Genomic DNA, 25,060 nt, shown 5'->3' with positions numbered 1-25,060 from the left:
TATGTAATATAGGTATACAAGGGTTACCTGATTCCGACAATTGAGGTTCTCATTTGAGAAGTAGTTAGAATCCCGCAACCCAAGTATACTTCCTGAATGCATTCGGTACACTCAGCCTTGTGTAATAAAAAGAAGAGCTAGCAGAACACCTAATACTAGCAACATACTTAATAGTTGAATTACGTACGAATTGGTCCCTGATATTTTTTTTCCTAACACTACAATAGGTTTAAGTAAAGCGGCTGTAATTAAAATCTCAATGATACATACAATTTTATTAATCTATCACTCGTATACCTATACATATAAACAAATCTTTATAAATTATTTAATGACGACAAGTATTGGGTAAAACAATTCTCACAAGTTAACGGTTAATTATACATTTAATAATTATGGTATCTATATTTCGATCCTATATACTGTAATATATTACGTTATTCGTGTATACATAATAGTTATCTGGAATAGTCGATGCGATGGCTGCACCTTGAATTCACCGTAGTAAATCTTTCGCAATTAACACGAAACACCTCTAAACTTGGAAATACTCAGGTACGTCTGATCTTGAGCATATGTAAGTTCGGGTGCCATGGCACTTTTCTAAAAGTAGATGTAGGCCCTTCATCTGGCGACGGATTCTCTTCACTGGCCTCAGGTATCGCTCTGTTCACTTCAGGCCTGATCCCAGTTACATCATTATTGAAGCTAAAAACACGTCGGCGTTTCCACTCACGGTGAAGGCCACTACTCCACGCTCTGATGCCCGGATCACTAACAACTCTCCGATGCGTTCTGTGATGGTGATGTGAACGCTGTTGCTGTTGCTGTTGCTGCTGCTGCTGCTGGTGATGATGGTGATGATGGTGATGATGATGAGCAGATTTTCTCCGAGGTGGAGGCATCGCGTACTCTAAATTCTGAGGATGCATCACAGGGGAGGTTAAGTGGAGCACAGGTGTCGAATCCAGGTATAACCAGCTTGCGCTATCAATATACGGGCGTAAATAGGTCGCAGATTCAACAACCCCTGGTTCAATTGGAGGTTCGGACCTCTTGCATCCCCTCGACCATGCAATCGGTGCCGAATCTTCATCCCGGCCCTCGAGGTCGAGGGTCACTCTTCTTCGACAGTACGGGTGATGCGAGCGAGCATGCTTTCTGAAGAGAAAAAATCATCTAGTTCGATTGAAAAAAATGAACTCCTCCCACCAAGTAATCGGAACAAACATTCAAACGCGAATACTAACCCGGTGCGCAGGACGTGGTGAGTGGTCCTATGCTGTCAGTTGAGGGGATGTTCACCTCTCGGTATTCTGTAGCACTTATTCCAGGCTTCGAGCAGTAAAACGCAGCTGTGAAATCGGTAAAATACGAGAAGAGGTAGTCCAATTCTCGAGATAACACCCCACGCAAGAACCCCGAAGAACCTAAGTTGAAGTTCCTGTGACAGCCAGCTCTGAGTGACGACAGTATCAAAAGCCCACAAAACTGCATTGCTGAACAGCAGGAAGGTGATCACCTGCCTCGCAGGTTTAGCCATCATCTGAAAACGAGTTATACACGATCTCTTTGACGCCTCAGCGATCAGGGTACTCTGGGCGCAGCACTGGACCAGCTGCAAGATCGAGACCCCCAACAGGACGATGTATCTGCCCCTCGGGTTCTCGGACTTTTCGTCCATCGTCGCCAGCGAGCATGCGGCCACAACCATCGTGAATACCGAGTAGATCTGGACCCCGAACAAGGCCACGGTTGACAGAAGTCCGTCAAGGGCAGCCGGAGCTCTAGTGACCACAGACATTTGTCTGACCTGAACGAGGCCGCTGGCGGTCATGAGTCCACTCAATGCCAATATCCCGATTGGAGTGCCACATGTCAGCCAGGCCAGAGTCTCCGTTGGGAAATTCTTGTCGTCTTTAACGACGAGGAATATTATGATCACGACTATGCCGGCGACCATGCAGAGGATACCGAGGAATAGGCCCTTGCTGGAACCGTCACATCCGATCCTCGTGTCGTTGGTCAGATCCTTGCTCACGTGGAACTTCTGCTTGTGCGACAGACGGTTACGGCCAACGTTCTGACCCATCACGTAAGTTACGGCTGCAGCAATAAGGCTGAAATTTGAAAATTCAAGACAAAAATGGTCATGCATGCATGTATGATTATTTACTAGTGATTTTTCAACCAGTTCGCTCCGGCGGCGGAAAGTTTCTATAAATACCTGAATTGCACGATGAACGGGTAAAGAAAAGGCACGCTTGATGTCCAGAGTCGACCCAGTGTGTTTGTATTCAGACAATCGTGGAGATCTACGACCTGGGATATCTGTTCGTCAGAAATTGGCTGGTAGGGGTTCAGGATACTGTTGCTTGGCACTGATTCATCTGCGAGATGTTGAAATAAATCTTACGCTATTATAACTTCAATTACAGACCATGTTTATACGCGTCCTCGTACCTATAAACTCTGTTTACAACTTGTAGGTACCATTTGTTATAGAATATGATTTCTGCTATTAATCACAGCAAATTAATAATCTTTGGGTTGTTCCCAGACACTGCCAGGAAGCCGTTATAATGGCCATGTATAATGCAAATGTGTGACGATGAAAATGAACAGCAGAGATCAGTGTCACAATTAGCAATGAATTTAATGGAATTCCATTTGAACCAGTCAAATCACTTGTACGATTATGCAAAATAATCTATCTTATCATGAAACAATATACACTATGCATACATATAAGGGACTGAGAATGCAATGGTTCAGAATGACGTTGGAAAACGTGACGGGTGGTCATCTAATACTAGAGCGAAATACGATTACAATGTAGTTGATTACCCTGCAGTAAATCGCGAACGTGTCTAGTGATTGATCCAGGGAATCCACGAAGGTTTAGGGGTGACGTTTCGGCTTCGGGTCCCTGCTGGGCAAGATAAACTAGGTAGGTCCATTCCTGAGCAGAATCCCAAATGACGAGTCTTGCCCAAACAGCGATGTTAGTAGCTGCAAGATGAGTGAATCCGAATCTGGCGACTAGACCAAAGCGTTCGACTAAGACCTGAGAATTGACGAAGAGAAAGTGCATCTGAAGGAAGGTGAAGAGGCCGTGGAGAACCGGATGTACGAAGACGATTTCGTTGTGGCATTTATCCCCCTGCATCATCGAGTGCATCGCCATTTCCAGACCGTTGAAAACGAGCGTTGCGAGTCCGAAAACTGGAATGAAAACGATATTGATCATTTTGTTCAGAGCTGTGAAACGATCGAAAATCGCTCGAAACTTACGCAGAGCCCCAACCCGGATATAGAAACTAGTCGGTGCTGTTCTCGTCCGAGAGATATGGGCTCGCTTTAGCGAACCAAATCTCGTTAAAGAAGCACCCCCTAATTCTGCGTCATCGACGCCACCCCCGCTCCCCATACTACTGCAGCTGTCGATAAGGACCCACAGGTAAATACTAATGATCACCGCGATGCTGCCCACGTAGAGATACATCAGAAAAACTCCCTGAAAGAGAAGAAAAAATTTTCATTTTAATCCGCATTTCATATTTAACCTTTGGATTTTCGACCGAATAAGATTTAGGAAAAACAGTAATAAATTCGTAGAACCCTCAAGGCCTAATAAAACTGCAGCTTGCATATTCTGTAGAGTTCTCGTTGTAACGAAGATATCGAATTATAGCCGCCTGAGATACATAAAACTATGGTGAGGTCGCGGATCGGCCATGACTCGTATTCCATTTTTCAGTATAGAGTACCATAAGTTAATCTCATCCATCCATTATTTAATGCACCGCAAGAGAAAAAGAAAGCGAAAATGAATGGTGATACAGTTCTGCGATCAGAACGTGCGTATTTCTACCTGATATCAAGAACATTCCAATAATCAAATACAGTGTATGCCGAACGTTAAGACAATCGATATGGAAGTGGTCGTCGGAGGTATTTTCGAATCGCAAATTTAATTCATCATTTTATTTGGCACATTACATAGATATAGGTATACTGATAACGTAGTAAGTGACCAGCTGGAAGTTGGGTACCAATTGCAATCGCTTTCATGTCAGTCCTTGCATTTTTCTCACGTGTAAAACTGGCACCATTCAACATAGTCGTAAACAAATGAATCGTTAATTATACGTAGAAATTTTCCGAACAACAAAGTATCGACTAGCTACTCTACTATACATATCAAGAAAGCAAATTGAGTAAATTATACGGTACCTAAGCTAATATTGCGAGTAGACCTAAGTAGATATCTCATTCGAATACATACGGTACAATTGTAGAACGGCGTGACGCTAGTGTTATAAATATATTTGCATCTAATTTGAAGGGTATTACAGCCGAGGTGTAAATCGTTTTGATTGATGACTCGGCTCAAGTTAATCCTGCAAATGAATTTATTACGTACAAGCGTTTTACGTATACGATGCCCAAGTTATATGTGAACTTAAGACTAAGAAGACAGAGTTTTGATCGGGTACGTCGTAAATTGGCAATTTAAAAAATATTGATGATACTACTTTGAACCGTTCCGTAGAAGAGTAATCAATAAACGATAATAGATAAAAACGTGAACTCGTGACGAAGAGACGGGTAAACCAAGCGAGAAACAAATAGTAATCCCGTTCTAAGCAATTTCATTTTGATTTTGACGGATACGAAAGTTTCTGACACTCGTCTGATGTTACGTAATGCACAGATGTATTATACCGACGCTAACACCAGGAGGTTAACGATAAGCATATCACCCAAATTAATAACAAAACTTGGGAGTACGGACTTCTAACCGCGCTGTCATAAATTATATGAAATGAAAAATGTTAATCACGTTATTTTAAACGGGCACAGTTAAAATCGATACTCAATCAGAGGAGTAGTTGAAAATACATTGAAGCGGTTAAGGTCAAACACGTTAGAATCATGCGTGCTCACAGTTAAATAAATTGCCTCGTAGTACATGAAAAAGATAAATGAACGAGAGGATTAATCGGACAATCTATATTATAGGTATGCACACGTGCGTGTGTACGCTTCACGTGCATGAAAGATATTCGTGACTTGGTTTCCGACACTTAGAGAATGAATTTATTCTCAGCTTTTCGTGCCATCATTGTGAGTTCGTCGCGACTCTCCACGTGTGACGCGCTTCGATGATTCCGACGGTAGCAGGGAACCGGGGATCTCACTTTTCCTTCACCAGCAAACATGCGATACTCCTGTTACTTTTGATGTGAGTGAGAGAATAAAAAGCATCCAACTACGTTGTACAATGCAAGCGTCGGCGATTTCACTTGTACTCTTTTGTACTTCTAGAATAGGGAACATGAGATGTAAGCTGTACATTGTATACAGCCAACTATACTATATGTATATAAATTCTATCACTCATTCCCGTTTGATTTTAGTTTGATATACGGACAGCATTTTATGCACGCCAGAGCACCGGATACCGTAAGCTCACATGAAACGCAATTGACTTACAGCAAAGGATAGAAGAATCATTCCTTTTAGTCATTTCACGTTATTATCCGATGGAATTTATGCGTATATGTATTTCAATCGCATGATCGTCGGAATTCTATCGTTATGGATCAGCCGTGCCTATTACGGTGAGTAATAACATCTTCTGCATCAAGACCCTATTACCCTTCATGATACTTCTTCTTCTTCTACCTACGAATGCAGTTTATGCCGTTCCTCGGCGATCGAGTTCGCGATCAGTGAAGCTACAGGTTGCAGCGGGCCCTTCCAAATAAGACTATTATAGTTGTCAGGGTCAAGGACCTGAACTGTACAGACTACACGGAAGAGTTTGATGAAAGTTTGAGACTCTACGGACAAACGATCATGAAAGAATACCAAGATGTATTCCCCACTCGGTGAAAGTGCAATTCGACGAGGATCAAATATAATAATGAATCCTCTAATAAATTGTAGCAGGACAAGCGTACGTCTTTTCGCACGGATTCAAACACTCGATTGTAATAAAGTTTTAAAACTTGAAACAATAATATAAATTGTTCGTCATCGTACGTATATGTATAGATGAATTAAAAAATTATTTTCTTGAAATACTCGAGTAAATGTATATATTTTCTACCAACTTATAATCAATAATGATTTTCGTATAAAGAATGATTTCAACTTCTTGGATGGAAATTCATATAATAGCGTTTGCGTAAGATGGTTATCACGAAATTTTTAACGCTGAGCAAGTTTACCTCAACTAGAAAAACATCTAGAACTTCGATTATTTTCAAAATACGGTACCGCCGCAAGTTCAAAAGCATAGATCGTATGAATGGCAGGATGCATTTGTGTGACGGGTGCGTCAAGTAATATGCATAAATGCATAGTAAGCAAGCTAGTGTGCGTTTTACGTTATACGGTACGGTAACTCTGGGAGAGTGGGAGAATCGAATATCGCGGAGCTCGGCGTCGACGCCCAGAGGATGACGTCAGATGAGTGGCGAGTTCTGGAAACGAACGAATGCTGTAGGCAATACGCAACCGTAGAGAAACTACAGTCAGAAACACAGGAGTTGCGGCCGAGCGTGCGCCTCAGTCGGGGCGTTAACCATGCGTTCTTAGCGCGAGTTTACAAAGTTTGTTTGCAATTTAAAAGCGTTTCGAGAACAATAAAAATGGCAAGTTCTAACGCGTTTATAGCCGCGTTGGTGACGGTGCTGTTTGTAGCGAGGGGTGAGTGCTAAACGGATTAATAAATCAAACGGATGTAAAGTTGACGTGAAACGGTAACGAGTAACGTTGTTACGGGCGTTTACGTATTGCGATGATTTTGAGAAATGAAAACGTCGCTACGCCTATGCGTATCAACGATAAAACAAAAAGATTCCGTTAGTAACGCGGGACGTGAACGCGGGTGATAAGATCGATCTGACAAACATATCGGGCCAAAATGAAAGCAGCGAGATGTTCATTTATTTTGATGCAACTGGCGTACATAACCTAGAAAGGTTCGCAAAGTATGCCATTCGAAAGTCGACGTGCGTGTATGTTATGCTGGCCGACATTTTATCTCACGTGATGTACCGTTGCATTCTGGGTAGATTGGGCGGGTCTTTCGTTGGTCGTTTCCTCAAAACTATTCGCGAATCCACAAAGAATTTTTAGATGAATGACGCAGTGTATTCCGCCTGGCTGTAGGCAACTCGGGTTTCTTTTTCGTAACGCAGTTTGCTATCCTAAAGGCGTCTCCGTATTACTTGGGCGAAAAGAATTTGCCAAATTAGATTACATTTATTTATACTAACTTGGAAGGAAATGCCGACTTGAAAGTTTTAAATTTGAAAATTGCCGTTTTATTTTCAGGTTCCGAGGCTGTTAGATGCTACCAATGCAGTTCTGACCAAGATGGCAAGGGGGAGGACAATTGCGGGGCTTACAAAACATTTAACACAGAACAAAACATCGCCATCGAATGCAATAGCGAGGAATCGCACATGCCCGGTTCATTTTGTGTCAAATTAGTACAGCAGTCGCCGAGGGGTTTCATATGTAAGACGAATTATAAATTTTCCAAAATTTAAAGGTTTCACAAAGCAAAAAGAAAAAAAATCGTTTATATAAATTTGTAATAATCGTATAAATTGGAATGCATAGAATGAATTAATTTCGTTCCCAGCATATCTGGTATTATGTAATGAGTCATCTGAACCCAAAGTTTAAAACCGTAATATCACACTTGTCCTGATTACTTTTAGATCAAGAAAACGATAATGCATTCTTAACGTAAACAAAAATTGATAATGAAAGAATCGAATTCTTATTCGCGATTAATTTTCAGGGGATGGAAGATGGCGTCAAGTGATTCGACGATGCGCATCGATCTCGAGTACAGGTGTAACAGGGGTGTGCAATTGGGGGGTTTACGAGAATGGAATTTATTGGGAAGAGTGTTACTGCTCCGAAGACTCGTGCAACTCGGCACCAAACGTACAAATATCAGCTGCGATCATTGGAGTCACTGTAATAGCATTGATTTCCATTTTGAAGTAGCATTTAGGGTATATTGAGAGATTCACTTTGGATCCTTAACTCCATTTGCTTATTATGTACCTTTTAGCGCTTTTTACCTTTTACTAATGGTAGTATCTTTTACGTGTAATTACATCGTATGTAACGATAGATATTATCCACATTCCGTCCAATGGCATCATACGAGTACATAAAGAGTTTTTTGTTTTTCATTTTTCAAGTTTTTATATTGCATAGATACATAAGTATAAAATTTTAACTGTTTATATCAAAAGGACCTGAGCATAGCTATTCTTTTATCGGCATTAAATGTCTATTTATCTAATTTATGATCTTAGATCACATGAAAAATGAAATTTATACATCTATATTTACCTTCATGGTATATGCCTTTAATTTAATTTTACAAATAATATATTTCTTACTTTCCATTTACACATATTATATTTTGACCATTATTGTAACGTATTCCGTCCACGAACATATGGTAACAAAAAGAAGAGACATGAAAATTTTATATATGTATATATATATACACACACACATATATACACAGTCTTTTAAGAGAAAAATAAATAAATAAGCTCAATTCCTATCGTATCATTCTTTATACCTAAATCATAGTTTTGTAAATAAACGTTCCTAATACAGAAAATATCCTCGCACTATATTTGTGTACATTTACATGAAACTTACCTATAGTGTTTTACAGTCTTTTATATTTTTTTTCCGTAAATTTTTACCGTAAAACAAAGCTTCGAATAGATTTTTATGGGTGGAACAAGTTTAAAAACTCACCTGCAGACTATGCAAAGGGACCGGCGTGTCCATCACCTCGGCCAGACAAAAAGCCAGCATGATCACCACGACCAACTCTCCATAAACGTTCGATAAAACAACCCATAATTGAGAGCTGAAACGTGAATAAGAATTGTTTATTTCATGTTATTTTCGAAAATTTGTTACCCTACGAAAATTTTTTTTATCAATTTGTTATTGATTCGTTTGAAAACAATTGATACTGCGAACATATCGACAATAATTGCAATTCTATCTCAGTATTACGATCTATTGAAGTTGTATGAAATACAAAAATGAAAATATACGCCGAAATATTCCTTAGAGTACAATTTATTCCCTCGTAATTTATTTCCAAACTTGCGGGAGAAGACAGAACTGTACGTACAATAATAATAAACAAGTATATATGTATGCATGTGTACTCTGTAATATGCATGGTTTCTAGGAAAATAAATCGTGAAGCATATTACCCCGTAGAATTTTCTTACACAAAGCCGCAACAGCGAGATGTGAAACCTGTATCAGCTAAGTGAATAAGCTGGTATATAAAATACAGAAAATATGGATATGTGTGTATATACCTATTTTTATACCTATTTCTAATTTGTGAATACGCGTTATCTAGTGTGAGGTGTGCTGTTATACGTAAGCATAGATGTGAGCATTCTCGATGCGTATAATCGTATGCTTTTCAGACCGATTGTTTAAACCGCAAACTGCTGACCTTGCAGTTCTTCGTGCAAGTTTGATTTTTTTCTCAAACTGTTTGCCTGTCGTACGGTTTGCAAAAAGTACTGCGCAATATACAGCGAAACAGAATAAAAAAATTGACGTGTACAGCAAGTTTGAGGGTCCAGAAAGAAGAGAGTAGGTATGGGGCATTCCACGCTAATTAGTTCAGGTTCTGATACCCGACCTCCCAGATTTGGTACGCGATTTTTTATACGGTTGTTCCGACTATAAAAAGCACGGGTATTTGTTTAAAATTTTTTAGGGTAAATTTGTTTTCGTTTAACTATGAAAAATCTTGTGTCGGATATAGAAATTTTTAAGCTTAGACCCAGAATATCAAACGTCGGCATTCGCTAATACTCTCTTTTGAACTTTTTAAAGAAACAAAGTGCAAGAAGCAATTTTCAGTCTTTTGTGGATTGCTGCTCAAACATTTTTATAGATAACTCAGTATTTTTGAGACATTTTCCACATCTTCAAATTACGTTCAAAGATATGTTGGTTTTCGACAATCATAACTAAAGCTTTACTCCAAAAGGCTGAAAAATAAATTTAAGTACTTTTTAGAGTTGGAAATCCAAGAGATCGAGGGTTAGACTCTGGGCGATCCGGCGTGGACTGCCCCCTATATATTACATAATATTATTCGAAACTTCGTTAGTTTTTCAAATACAGCCAAATGGAGGTAGAAAACCACGGTGTTGATCTTTGTGGTATAAGAAAAAAAAAGAAAAAAAAAAAGAAAACAAGTATAACTAGTTTCTGAGGATGTTACGTGCGCTTTTTTCGACGATATTTAACGGGTTTTGCACTTTGCGTCGGTCGCACTACAGTTTGTCGTCGGCCGCAAGACGTTGTAAATCCTAATCACAAGTGAAATTTTCCTGTAAAATACATTCACGGTTGATATTGACATTGCAAACAAAAAATATATAAAATGCAAAAGTCACCGTTTCCTATTCCGAGATTTACAAAAAAATAAAATAATAAAATGATGACACGAGAAACTTGTTATAATTCAACAATCGTGTAAAAAGTCTCAGATAATTGATATTCACTGAATGACAATAATTAAAGTGATTATATATATATATATAATTTGCCAAGAGAGAATATTGACTCATACTATAGATAGATATTAATACCTTGCAAAAATATTCAAACAGGTGTTTACTCGATTCGAGTACATTTTTTTCACACCATCTCACACTGTAGTCGTCAAAATACGAAGGCACCGGGCATAACTCACATTGCATAAACAATGCTCGTTTTTTTGCAATGCTCCATATAGGAAGTGCCTCTGTACATAATGTTTATTAATATCAATAAACGATCGGTCGATTCAGTCGCAGGTGAAAAAATGAATAAAACCGTCAGCAATGAGGGGCCTGGCCTCATCGCACTGCAGTTAAACCCCTGTACCTTACACGAAACGATGAATACGTGTACATGATGCATCATAACCGCATCGAAGCGCAGCAATAAGAAACGAAGTGTCCGTAACGACATAAACAGTGATCATTGCCGCTGGTCAATGCTCCTGAATCTGGAATATAGCTGCATGCAGCATACACGTATATGTATGTATGCTAAAAAGATGATGCTCAAAGCGAGTTTCACTTCCATTGCTGCGCACGCGATATTATACGCGGCGTGTCCGATCACAAATAACAACATCTCGATCCCGCAGGTATTATAACAAGAAATACGTGCGTGCGTCTAACGCAATGAAAATTTTCTCGCGGTGCAATTCATATATGGATATAAGTGTACGTACACCTATACAAGGATATTAGGGTGGCTCGTGATGAAAAAAAAAATCGATTTTTTTTTTTCTATCGGCCACTTTATGAAACCATAGTTAATAACATAATATTGTACCTCCTGGAGTGAAAACGTTGTGGGATTTTTTCCTAGAGGTCTCGCATCGACGTTTTCTACTCGCCATTTGTTTTTCTGATTGATCAGATTATCATTTTCTTATATTATACAACGAACGGAACTTTACATGGTAGCGTTTTGCAACTGATTTGGTTTCCATAAAATCCAGACGTCGTAGAATATTTCAAGTCCTACGATCTTCGAGGTATTCAACATGGTGTAAAACGCATTTTTTTTTTTTTGTTTATTACCTTTTGAAAAATCGTTACCTAGGATAAACTCCCGGCTTCCTCGAACGAGCCGTAGTAAAATGTTAAATAATACACGTCAAGTACATGGTAAGGAGTTTTTGGGTTTTTTTTTGTAGGTACCCTGAAGTAAAATAATCGACTCTCTTCAATTACAAACGGTGCAGGGTGAAAAAGAGGAGCGAGAAACGAACCAGTAATTGTGTCACAGACATCGTCGATGGTACTCACAAGGGTTCGGCGTGGTCCAGGAGGTCGTGGGGCGATCGAGCTCCCGCCAAAATTCGCGATACCAAGGACCTGGGGGGCGGCGAGGCGGAAGCGGCGGATTGCGAAAGAGGATCGCGCTTTCCGCCGCCTCCCGAAGGATTGCCACTCGGATGCCCCTCCACGGCGCCCCCCGTGTTGCTCACCGCCTCGTTCAGGCTATCCTTGTCCTGGTTTTCATTGTTCGCTGAAACAAAAAGCATAGATTTATCGATAGGTAAATTAGCTTTCCCTTTTTTACACCATTTAATTTTTTCCACGAGCGTAGTTATTGGTTGTAACGTTTTTTAGGCCTTGTTAATTTACACGGGTGAAATTAAATGCGTTTTGCTGATCCGGTAGTATTAAAATACGATTGCAAATCGCTATTTAAAATTAAAATCAAGTTTGCGGTTTGCGGGTCGCCCCGACGTGTGTTTTATAAAAACAACGTTGTAATTTGGGACGACAACGGCACGGTTAAGAAAAAGCAATTTAATTTCTCCATTTCGAATGTATCGTCAAATTAGCAAATACGTCTGTATGCGATGAAAGACAAGACGTCTTGATTCACTGTAGCGGGTTGATGCTAATTGATTTGTGTCGTCTGAAAGAAACACGAAATTTCGCCGAAGAGACGATATTTCATCGACCTGCGCTGGTTCCCTTTCAGCCTGGAAATTTTACACCGCTTAATCAATCTCATTGCCGATGTATTTATTCAACATCTTTTCGAACGGCGCGCGCTTGTCTCGTGAAATTCCAAATTGTTTTCTTCCATTTTTAACAAAATTAAAATACGGGTACTAGGTTCTACGAAAACTGATTGTAAAAATGTCGTAAAACGGCGCGACTGTGTTCCTTGATAGTCACACAGATACGGATTGATGGCCATTCATAATCATGAGCTCAGTTCTATGTGACGAGTGGCAAAGAACGGAATTGTCGCCAATATATTTTCGTCGATATTGTCGGTTGAATGAAGCAATTAAAGACATATACAGTCCTGTAAAATTTGACAAAAATTTACAATTTATGCGCATTCCAATTGATTATCTGATAATTAATAAGCTTTGATATAATCCATAAAAATGTGACACGTATTCTTCCGGCAGCCTGTAATAATCTGTTTTTGAATTTGTCAAATTACTCACATTTCATTTTACCAGAACAATGGCCTTTCAGGATATAATGTACACTGTGAAAATACATCTTAGAAAATCATCATCATCATCACGAGAAAACGAATAGTAAATTTATTATTTATTCAATTTCACTTCTCTTCTTTCCCAAACTCGATAATTTCAAAAGATTCTGCACGAGATGCCGTGTACTGATAATTCATCTTATCCCTCTACTTCCCATTTTTTCCTATACTTTTCCCCGACACGACTCAACTACCTGACCAAGAGCAAAAGTATCTGCAATACTGCATTCTGTTTAAATTTCAATTTGGCAAATTAGTCAACAAATATGAGCGTTTTTCTTTCAGCTGATAAGCTGAAGCAAGATATAAAGAGGAGAATTAAAAATGGCTGTAAGTACCTGCAGCTAAAAATTTTGAAAATACGAATAAAAACTGTTTCATCTTCAAATATTCTCACATCGCCACAACTTGACTCGTGCGGAGATGAAATTGAAGTATGTCAGTGCCGTGCACCTCACGTTTAAAGTTCCCGTGCGAGTTCAGAAAATTTTTTTCGTTCTCGTCCGTTGGCTCGTAGGCATGATGGGCGCTTAGAAATTACGCTTCTTCTTCCGCTCGCGCAGGCTACCACAATTTGTTTCAACGAATTCTAACGGTCAACTAGATACACGAAACGCTCAGCTACGTCGGTCCGATATTTGGAGCCGAATGAGTCGACAAAAATACCGCGAGCAAATTCTTGTTCATCATTCGTCCTTTACGCGCGATTCCACCTTTTCTATTCCATCAAATAACCGCGTTACGTTCATGGAATTGAAAAAAATTTGAAACTCGCATAGCAATGAGAGAAAAAATGATACGGATTTTTAAAATTGCAGGCAATTTTAATAAAAAAATGCAAAATTTTATCACACGAAACAAAATGCGAGTTAGCAATCTTCCTACATTAAAGATGCAATGGTGTACTAAATTTTCTACAGTTCCCCGGTCGAAGATGAACAATATCGGTCGCGTTTGATATCAAAAATAACACACAAGCTATCAGAAATATGTGTAATATTGTAAACTCTCCAGGTTCTAAATATTTAATAATGATATGCGGATTACAGCATTTGGATTAAGCCGCAGTCTCATGAGAAAAAGTGTTTAGAGAATAAACTCATTGCTTCGTTTTACACGATAACTTATAAACATAGATACAATAATGATGCTACCTGAGAAAGGAGGAAGTGAATCTTTAACTTTCCAATATGATCAAACGTACGTTCGTTCGCGGTATGATTTTGCATAAAGAATTTTGTTGTTCACGCTGCATAGAATATTTGCATACGACAATTTTACATCTATAGATCCATACACATATATGCAGCTTTGTATATAGAGACTGAAACAAATATTATATCTGTTGATCTTTTGAACTATAACCGCCAGTGTAGCATGTAGAGAAAAAAACTTGACCGTCCAATCATTTACTCAGATCAAATATTATCTCGTGTATTACGTTTGGCACAAGCTCCTTCAGAAGCGACCGCCTCGACGGCTCTCAGAATGTTAATCAAGTGTCGGGTTGGAGCATCGGCGGCATCCCACAAATCACTACAGCTGATGTTGCGGCTTACCGCGGGTGTCAAAATCGTGACAAACTGCAGTAACCGGTTGATCGTGCAGGCGGTATAAAAATTACTCGGTCGGTTGGTTTATTCTTCCGTTCGGATCGTCGCGCGAAATATACCAGAGGTATACAAGGAAGTGTAAACGGACTTTCAAATTCATAAATTATACGGTTAACGATTTCCTGGTAAGATCAACGCCGCTTTAAAACTGATCCCTTGCAAAGTGAAAAGCGATAAAGTTATGGGCAGGGTAATTTGCATCGACATAAAATGTTTTTTCACCTGACGATGGGGGGGAAAAACGCGTAGCGAAAAAAGTAGACACTATCGACTCGCAAGTAAAGAATGTACGATCTTTTAACACCAACTCCCGTAGCTCAGTTTTCAGTGGAAACTTCAGGTAGGATATACACAGACAGATACACTCATTCTCATCGTAAGGATGTGAAGCAGACATTCGTACGTCCACCGTATGTGCCGAAAACCGAGTTTGTAACATAGGCCAACGAAAGTAACGTTTGCGATGTAAAAACATTGAGACTGCAGGAGGTTGATGATGTTGGTGGTAATCAAACCGTGAAATTAGAAACGTTACAATTAGCAAAAGCTTCGGTTTATTACTTATATAGAAGAAGATGCGGTAAGCAGGTCTGGAGTCGAATTGCAAATCGGGTAAATACGTTTGTCTTATAATATGTAATAAGTGAAGAAGGTACGCCACGTGAGCATCTCGACCAAGCGACAGCTAAATTATATGCGAATGTCGAGTCGTCGGAGAATGAATAACGATCACGCCGCAAGGAGTAAAAATGCGACAGTCACGATGCACGAACGAAAGGCTTAATTTGCTTTCAGGTAAAAAAGCCATAGATACTTATTGTTAGGTACTTGATGGAAGTAAGATTATTTCGTCGAAGAATTGAAACTGATTTGGTAGAAATTGGCTGCGTCTAATTAGTCGTTACGTAAGGTATGTATCGCTAATTGGCTTCAAGAAATGCGATAGGAACAATTTCCTATTGCATTCCACGGAAGGCGCTTTGACCCTGGATTTTCACCAATGATTAATTACCTACCTCTACTATAGAATAATGAAGAGTTAAAAATTCATATAGAAAATAAGAGAGAAACTATCCTTTAGTCGTTCTAATTTCCGTAGCAAATTTCTTTCGCGCTACTTTATGGATAGAAGAATTTTAGGGGACAATAAGTTCACGTATGCACAGAATCGATTAGAGTATCAACTTTCCTATATAGAATTAGCATATTCAAATTCTATTGAAACTTGTGTGCAGATTTCAAACTATTCACAAATGTCACCAAGAAAATCAGACATCGATAGGTATAAAATTTAGACAACGACTGCACCAATTCCAACAGTTACCCATCTTGAAATGTCTTTAAATCGAGCTTTTCCAGACGACTAAATTTTCTCGAAAATCCGCCCTAAAGTCCGGCATAACAACTACCGTTCAATTATTCTTTTTTAAACTTGACACACGATGAAAAAACATTTATGAAAATCAAAAAAAGAAACAGAACACGTCTACCTGTTCAACGTGCCAATTTAACATGAATTGTTGCAAAATATCGGCAGATGCGAGACGGTCAGCGATACAATTAGGGAAGCGAGTATAACCGCGTGCAACTTGGTAAATCGAATCTTTAGCAGGCCAATCACGAACGAGCAATAAACCCACATGGCACCGTATAGCGCCGTTATCTTGCGGCGATCGAAACGAACCGGAGCCTCTGTAGGTACCCATACCATCTTTGTACCGAACCACATCAGCGGTGTCGATGATCGTTCCATCGGCATCCCGTAACGCATACTATCCTCCGATCGCTGCAATGCGAGCAGTTCGTTCCTTCAAGCATCGTCGGCGGCAAAAAGTGTCACGTCCAGATCCAATCGAGAGGGAAAAAGCGTTAAAAATCCATTATGCATTACGCCCGGTATACCAAACTGAAATTAATTTCACCAGGATTACCGATCCAGCCTGCAGTTCGATCACGTTTTCATCGCGATGTCGCGAGTACCAAGCGCAAAAAATTGAGCTTCGTAAGTTCCGCGTTAAAAGGTGAGCTGATGACGGATAATCATTCCCGAATATCGGAGAGCAAATATCGAGCATCGTTCATTCCTTATGCGCGTAATTTGCGGTTGTTCGACAGAAAAGAGGATAAGAGGTACGTACGTTATACTCGCGTAAAGTTGGTGAAAATGAAAAAAACCGGTTACAGTGTAATACACCTCACGGACCACACATGCGATATGCTCATGCCTTCGTTTATTTGAGAAAATTTTACCTGGTTCGTAGAGACTGTCGACGGTAAATCCATAAGCAGTGGCTTGGCGTCTCGCCGTGGTAAATCTACAGTTCGCAGTGATGCGGCGATAAAATCTGCGCACCTTAGCGAGGCTCGAGGCGTTCGATGGCGGTGATTTTCCCTCTATGTGTATCTCGGCTTTTCAACCTCACGTTCAATTATTATATTATTATAAATTGTATATCGCACCGTGTTTCTCTCGCGGTATACTTTTTTTTCTCTTATACACAATCCACCAAATAAGTTAAAAGAGAAGGAATTCGTTTCTCAATTTCTACGGGCTTACGGGAAAGCTCCAAGTGCCTCTCGAATCATAGTGTATACGAGCCGACAATTTTCTTTTATTTTGATAAAAATCTAACGGCTGCTGTCAGTTGTTGTAAGCACAGTGTGTATCCGCGCTGAGTGCACGGGACTCTTGAGCAAATATGTAAATATGTATAACATACACACGAGTATAGAATATGATGGATGACTGACAATGAGATACACACTGGTACGTTGAAGCAGCGTATGGATAAGAGAAAACTAACACGTTTCGAAGATATCGACGCTGTGCAAAGAGCCTTGGCGGAACTGGTACTAAGGCTCACAGAAATTCACTACCGGGGGTACTGCTTAAGCGAGAAAGAAACCAATACGGTGGTTCTGTAACGCCACGTAGAAAACGACTACTGTGTACGTAGATCCATGTTCTCGAAACGGAACGATCTCCCTCTCTCGCTTGTCTCGTTAATACCGGCTTAGGAAGTTTGTATACGTATGGTTGAAGAAAGAAAAACACAGCTAGAGCCTGTGCCATGCACAAGGAGTGTGTAAACACGAAATTCAGAAGGGGGTCAAGCGACAATGAACGGATCGTCTAATTACGCGTGGAGTGGATGCTCTTCATCCCAACCAAAGAGGAGGATTATCGTTGATCCCGCTTTGAGATGTATATCCACGGCACACGGAAACGCGCGTTTTTAATCTAGCCGAGATGAAGATATCCGCGATTAACAATGCTTCGAAACGGAATGCCGTGCCGTGCCGCGAGCGTCGAGTTGCCGCGGAGTTACTCTGATCATCTGGCCACGATGATCATCGCAACAGGAAAGACGACCACCGAGTTTTACGGTGGTGGCGATGGTGGTGGTGGTGGATCGCCGCTTAGCCTCAATTCCATTTTTCAGCTTCTTTACTAGCGGCCCAGAATTCAGGCCTTACAATTCTCAAGATGGCTCACCACCACACCATCTGCGTATCAATGTCTCCGCCAATTACACGGCTTCGTCGCACGCGAAGGCAGGTCAAGATCTATATTCTAATGCCGATGATCGTTCGTTGGCATCGGTGGACATTCGATCGGACGCGTTTTATAGGCTCGTGTCAAATAAATTCACAGAGAATCCGGGTTTCGATCAACGCGGAATTCTTCAACACATCATAGAAGTTCGGAGCTATTCAATTAATTATAGTGACGATGCGAAAATTGAGTCGCGATGATTTCTAACGAGATCGATATCGCGGATCCAGTTTCACCGATCATCGATCAGTCGGAATCGCGTCAAGTTTCAAATTATTCTTCTCCATAACTCTTCAATTTTAACGCCGAGTGAATAACATTTCACTCTATGGTTACGGAGTATCTATATTTTCTATAACGCGTTTCACGAATTTATCGTGACTATTGTTATTTGTTTAAAGTATAACGCACCATTCGAGTGCTCGATGCGGGGCACTCGGCTGAACGAAAACACGGGAAGACCGCAACTAACGAAAGTTTATACAGTGGAACTGCTGCATAAATGGGTGTAAGCACAACTTTAATTACACGCCTGCTAGCGCGCCGGATGCTCGTTAATATTAAAACTGAGATTCAATATAATATTTGACTACAGTGGGTATTATACCGCAGTCTTAATTATGCATTCAATTACCTTCTACAACCGGCTCAGCTACTTTTCGAGTAGAAAAATCGATTAATCTTTGTCGAGCCATCCTTATAGTCTTAATAGTTCTTCAAGCATAATTTTGCGTTGTATAAATATACATCAAGCGCTTGTAAGGCGAAGTATTAGGAAATAATCTGAGAAAAAAATCACAACATCGATTTTTTACTTTCACATCAGTCTTCGCGATGACAAACGTATGAGTAGTCACTTTTCATCACTGAATATTATATAAAAAGATAAAATAAAAAACATGAAGTTTGCTATTCCGCACTTGCGGAGGCTGCAGTAAATCTGCTCCCAGAAATCCGGATAAATTTTCGTTGTGCGAAATAACGTGACAGTGGATTTTGCCAAAGTGACCATCACGAGTCCCGATTATCGCTACACGTGGAAACATTTCCGCGTTTGTAGTAACGGTGACAGCATACAACGCGTCAGATGCACCAGATCTGTGCAAAGTCGGCCAATGAGGGTGATGGCAGTAAGGATTGGGAAGTAAGGAACGAGATGCAGGCACATAAAAAGTGAGTAAAACGTAATAGTCGAAAACCGCTCGCTGCTTACAGTGATAGGAATGTCTAGCCGTGTAACCTAGACCCGTTCATAGGTACGTACCTACTTCATGCGCTCTCCAGACTCGGACGATATCCAAGTTGCAAGTCGGCTAATGCCTGAAACGAACGGCCGAGGAAGACTACTTCGCATACAGAACAGCGCAGCGAGGAAATGGCTACCAGTTACATACACACCTCTATATATATACGGTACGCGCTGTACTTTGAAAGAATTTGGCGTCGTTGAATGAAGGATGAAACAGAAGTGAAATAAAAAATACACCAAAAAACCAATCAAACCAATCAAACCAAGCACGAGCTACCGGGAATACGTTCTGCTCGATGGGAAAAACGTATGCTTTGAAACGTAGCATGAAATGGGACGTACGCGAAACGTTTGCGTACAAAAGTCAGTATGGTAATTAGGCGAGTAAAATACTTCCGCTAAATTTCTCGGTCATTTCATAACGTACCGAATGCAGCAGGTAAATACCGGCGCCTGTGGAGCGAAAAAGGAGAGTTCACGGTTTACTTTAATTATTGTTCACGCCTGCTGCAGATACTATCTTTGTACGAACATTGCCGCGTTCATTGTGGATGAGCCAGACTATGCTAGCTATCCGTGTCCGATCGGAGGACGGCCTACATACCTGCCGACCATTGCCAAAATACTTTCTTCTCTTAAACAGTTTCGGTCCTGGAGTATTGCGATAATTATTGCTTCTCGTATAATTGAATTTTGCTTCCGTTCTGCGTTGCGTACTAGTTAGTTTGATGCAAATACGAATACGAGTATGAGTTACCTAGTCATTGTGTCATCTAGCTTGTTAAACGATCGGCGGACAGCAGTGGGAAGCGAAAAAAAAAGTACACCTGGGGGATATAAATGAACACCTTCAACGCGGAAATCTACTTTCTCTAGTAGACATGTACCATTGGTATAAAGTATCGTTGAAGCATTCAGCTCTTGTCAAGATCGTTCCCACAGAGCGAAAACCATGAACGTACTTACGTGTAATTTATACTCAAAATCCCAACGAAGAGACTGACACGCACGTCTGACCTTAAAGAATGCGCTATGATAGACACGCCGAGAATTTTCATAGCAGCTAATTAATCGCTGTTAATCAACACGCACCGCAGCGGTTAAACAGTAGCTGTAATATCGTTCGTGCTCGTACCGTGTCTAGATCCAGTTAATCAACCGTTGTCGATATACTTAATAGTTTTCGGAAGCTGGTCTCGTCCGTTGCTCCGTTAATCAGATACACGCAACAAATCAAATCGTGATGGTACATATTTCTAGACCGATTTATATTCAATCTTTGATTTTGTCGTTATAATTTATATTATCGCCTCGTACTTGATACTCCGATAAACAGAGAAATTGACAAATTGAAGAGGGTACGAACTGGTTCTACAGAAGTTTATTCTACAAAGTGCGACCCTAGGGAAAGAATGGGAATCCTACAGAGTTCGTTCCTGCAGAAAAATGATGTAAATAAGTTGAGAACTACGCGTCTGGAACCGCATTAAAGTGATTCGTGGCACCTTAAAGATTACAATTATAAGTTAGGCCATATGCCAAACCGCGACACACAGTTCCCTGATAAGAACGCAGAAGGTGACTGTATCACCTCTAGAGCTAGAATAAGTAAGGCTTCGCTCTTTGTAGAAGTGAACTGTTTAGGATCACATTCTGTTGAATTTTCGTTCTGTATAGGTTAAAAGTACTCTGTAGGATATCTTTTTAGGACTCCTATACTATACGACAGATTTCTGTAGAACGGGAAGCCTCTCGTCCAAGATCAGTCGATTTAAGACGACGTTCTCATAATCATGTAACGTGTGTTGAGTTTTGAAGAACCTCCGTTTCTGTTTTTACTTATTGAATAGGTATTTTGAGATTATCAATATACCTATACTGTCAGAGGCAATAATTGGAAAACAAAGTTTAATCTTCTTGCAAAGTACGAACCAGTATTAGAAAAATGTTCACTCTGAGATTGACGAAATGTAATTACCCGAAAGGTAAGAGGACGTTATATAATTGACCAAGCTGACCTTTGACGGGTGCAGAAACAGTGGAGGCGCCATCGGGAACGTCAACAGCCCGTTCTTGGTTCCCCGGCAATATCATGGATATCTTATTGGCTGCGGGATCACTTTCTCGAAGTTTCCAGTTCTCCCTGCCGGGAGAAACGGGCGGCGAAGATTCCCTCTCCTTCCATCCAACATCTCGCAAATGTCCGTCGTTATTTTTGGCCTCATCGGCGAGATCCTCGGAGTCCTTCCAGGCGTCCGGATCCGGAAGATCGGGAACAAGGGTCTCCTCGTCGTCGTCCCTTATCCTCCACTTGGCCCTTTGATGGGGCTCGTTTTTGATCGACTTCGCGTCTTCCTTAGCCGCGATTTCGCTCACCGAGTCAACGACGTCCTCGACGAGTTCCTCCTCCCTGAGGATGTACTCCCTGCGTTCGTTGGGATCGGGATAAACCCTATAGGGCCCAACGAGGCCCACGATACCCCTCGGAATTCCAGCCACCGGAGGATTAGCTCGTGTCCCGGCATCCCTCTGCCAGTCGTAATCGAACTTGGGTTCACCGTCCGTCGAGTACATTTCGGGATTTGGTCCCGTCTGCCGAGAGGCCGTCTGAAGCCACCGATTTAGCTCCTGCTGTCGGTTCAGGACCTCGGAGTCCTCCTCCTGCTGTCGTATCTTCGGCGGTTTCCTGACGACGCTGTAGATGGCTTCCTCCTCCTCTTCAAGGGGTTCGACTATCTCCGCTGTCTCGTTGGGAAGCCAAACGTAGGGAGATTCTTTCTGGTGAACACTCGTGGCGTCGGAAAACTTCCTACCCTTAACCGCTCCGTTCACCGCGCTGATCACAACCTGGACCGCATTTTCGTTGAGCGTTGACGGCGGCGATGTTGCCGGTGTAGCGGAGTCCGTGTTGCTGTCCAAAACGCTGTAGACTGGCTCGCGGGTCGCCGTCTGTATCCACCGGGGTCTTGGCCTTCTGCCGTTGCTGGTACCCGCACTTTTCTGCTCCGTGATCGCGGCAGAAATGCCGGACAGTTCAGCCACCATATTAATTCCCGGTCAGAGACACAACGGGTATTTGGTTTACGATGTCAGGCGGCCGGAAGTCACGCCTTGGTCAATCCGAACATGTCGAGGTCCGGACACGCCGGATTTTTTCACGTATCAGTGTCGCGTTATCGCCGAATTCCTCTGCCTGGACGTCACGTGGGGTTTGGAGTGGCGCTTCTTTTGGCTTACCACCACTACAATCTACGCCGCGCTGACGATGAGAACCAGAAGAACCAGCGGCAGAGCCGCGATAAAATTCGTCAAGTACCTACGTGGCTAAAATCGCGGATATAATGTGACAACCGGGATTGCCGGCGGTTCGAAGAACGGCGAAAAAACCGGCGAACCAAGTCAGAAGAGGCAGTCGTAATATGTAAGTTAATGTGATCGCGAAACGGTACCGCAGTCAGAGTAAACAACGTTTTCCATTTTTTTTCCTAGCAGCCAAGAACCCGATTCACGTTCGACATTCCCAGATTATTACACTTGTTTTTTCCTTTCCTTCCGATCGAATGTTCAAACGACTGGTGAGTAATATCAGGATCCAGTTACCCGCGAAACGATCAGCCGCACGCTACACACTTTAACCGTCGTCTTCCCGAACCAAACTCGATGATCCACAAATGGTAAATGACGTCGAAAAACCTTTTGCGCACAAACGGTTTTGTTGTATATCCTGCAAGAGTGCGTTCAGCGGTTGGAGGTGGGCACAGGTCGATGGGATGGATCTAGCTCACCCGTGACTAGCTTGACAAAGATACAGAGTTTCACATTCCTTCAACGCCAAGCCTTCCGCCTTCCCATCAATTATTATTCAATGCGTTTTTCAAGCTCCCCTCCCCCCCCCGCCCCTGCGGTCGCATGTGGGAATCGCGTTTCCCTCAAACATCTGCAGTACGAACCTCTGCAGATGATCTTATCTCTCACAGTGGCAGATTGCAAGCCGGCTATAATCCTGCATCAGCTGAATCTGGGAAGAGTAAATTAGTCGTAATTGTTTTTACGATGATGATGTTGTATCCCATGAACAACCATGTTTGGTTCCTCTAGGCGACGGAGAGTTATGACCATTTAACGTGACATTCCATACCTTGTCATGGGTCATTGGACACGCTTGAATACTCAATTTGCATATCGAGATGTATGTACCTACTCGAGGAGAGTCTCGAGTCAAATTTGATTAGCAAGAGCAAGCTGGCTGAGCTATAACCGAGATTCTTGGGGATATTACATTTTCAGCAAAGTGCTGCCTTGAGCACTAAGAAAGCACTCAAAGAACCAGCTTACTTCAACCGTCGCAAACCAATCAAAATTGATTGACATATTTTTGCGAAAAGACGTGGTATTTTTCCGTCACGTATTTCACGGTGAATTCAACGGATATTTACCCAACAAATATCTCCAAACGTTATACCATGATAAGTGGATAAATAGTTAGACTTGTTGGTGTCACGAGAGTTGACGCCATGTCCAAAAGTTTTTCGTACGCGTGTAGCCTTTCTCTTGTAAATCGATCGATGATCCATTTCCTTCCTGCCTTCCTCTCGCTATCACTGGTGAGTTTGAGATCGCACCACTTCAATTTTCAACAAAAATGGGTTTCTATTTTTTTTTTATTATGGCCCAAAAAGAGCCGGACGATTGAGAACTTAGGTTCCTGACTCTTTTGGTGGTGAGTATACATGGTTTCATTATTTAAACCCACAAATTAATGTCACTGTGATTGTATGGCTAACCTATCATCATTCCAGATGACGACTTTGATCGCTGAAGGATACGAATTACTTATTTGGATATAATTTTTATTCCTTTTAATATTTAATTTAAATTATTGATTAATCTGATGTGGCGACTTTTCGCACGCTTCTCTTACGTATATAATTGTAAGTAACATTTCGACTTAGTTTTGTGAAAACTTTGCTTTACCAGTGAGTTCCCGTTAGATTCGAAACCCGACCTTTTCCTTTCTTACGTTTTTTCTCAAGTTTCATCTTATCTTTACGAATAATTTCATTTACGTGTTTGTAAATAAATATATATGAGGAGGGCCGCCCTCAAAGGGCCGAAACGTCAACAACTGACCGTTATTCTGACCTTTGACACCGAGAAACGTGTTCCCATATACATTGATAAAGTCGAGCGACCCTACCTGCGTAACATGATACAGTCATAATAGACAAACAACCGTCGTATGCTTATAACAGGTATAGCACGTTACAGTTTCGCGTGACCGATACGCGGAGATAAACAGTGGACAATGGAAAGCCTGCGATTTGAGAAATGGAAGTCGCTACGTGACATGTGCTCCCCATAATAATGGGCAAGTCATCAGACTGCAAGAGACGCCGGTGCAGTTTTACAATTGATTTATCCTCTGCTCCGCATTATACGGTTTACAATCGTTACGGTGAATCTGAAATTGTCTACCGCAGTCAAGATTGAAAAAGTTCCGAAGCGATTCAC

The 25,060-nt window shown here is 41.2% G+C and overlaps 2 protein-coding genes and 1 long non-coding RNA gene across 5 annotated transcripts; 2 read left to right on the top strand and 1 right to left on the bottom strand.

Moving 5' to 3' along the window:
- Positions 1 to 248: 248 nt before the first annotated feature.
- On the bottom strand, positions 249 to 23,213 carry LOC107219957 (proton channel OtopLc). Of its 2 annotated transcripts, none has more exons than XM_046743372.1 (8): positions 21,568 to 23,213; positions 11,910 to 12,132; positions 8,815 to 8,929; positions 3,295 to 3,517; positions 2,848 to 3,225; positions 2,228 to 2,390; positions 1,251 to 2,120; positions 249 to 1,179 (listed from the first exon to the last, which is right to left on the bottom strand). In XM_046743372.1, exons 1-7 carry the CDS (start codon positions 22,592 to 22,594, stop codon positions 1,286 to 1,288), a joined length of 2,964 nt encoding a protein of 987 aa, XP_046599328.1. In that variant the 5' UTR covers positions 22,595 to 23,213; the 3' UTR covers positions 249 to 1,179; positions 1,251 to 1,285. The 2 variants fall into 2 exon arrangements, with proteins under 2 accessions (XP_046599328.1, XP_015513817.2); XM_015658331.2 differs by having other exon boundaries at positions 249 to 1,161; positions 21,568 to 23,212.
- LOC124295080 lies at positions 4,918 to 6,009 on the top strand. 2 transcript variants are annotated; one of them, XR_006904972.1, is made up of 3 exons: positions 4,918 to 5,248; positions 5,424 to 5,627; positions 5,704 to 6,009. It is a non-coding gene; the product is annotated as an uncharacterized LOC124295080 (long non-coding RNA). The 2 variants fall into 2 exon arrangements; XR_006904971.1 differs by having other exon boundaries at positions 4,918 to 5,348.
- Positions 6,521 to 8,605, top strand: LOC107219959 (protein quiver). Its single transcript, XM_015658333.2, has 3 exons — positions 6,521 to 6,720; positions 7,351 to 7,536; positions 7,826 to 8,605. The coding sequence occupies exons 1-3, from the start codon at positions 6,663 to 6,665 to the stop codon at positions 8,035 to 8,037; spliced, it is 456 nt and encodes a 151-aa protein (XP_015513819.1). The 5' UTR covers positions 6,521 to 6,662; the 3' UTR covers positions 8,038 to 8,605.
- Positions 23,214 to 25,060: the final 1,847 nt, after the last annotated feature.

Source organism: Neodiprion lecontei, chromosome 6, assembly GCF_021901455.1.
Source record: "Neodiprion lecontei isolate iyNeoLeco1 chromosome 6, iyNeoLeco1.1, whole genome shotgun sequence".
NCBI classification, from domain to species: Eukaryota; Metazoa; Arthropoda; class Insecta; order Hymenoptera; family Diprionidae; genus Neodiprion; species Neodiprion lecontei.
This window is presented reverse-complemented; position numbering and strand designations above follow the sequence as displayed.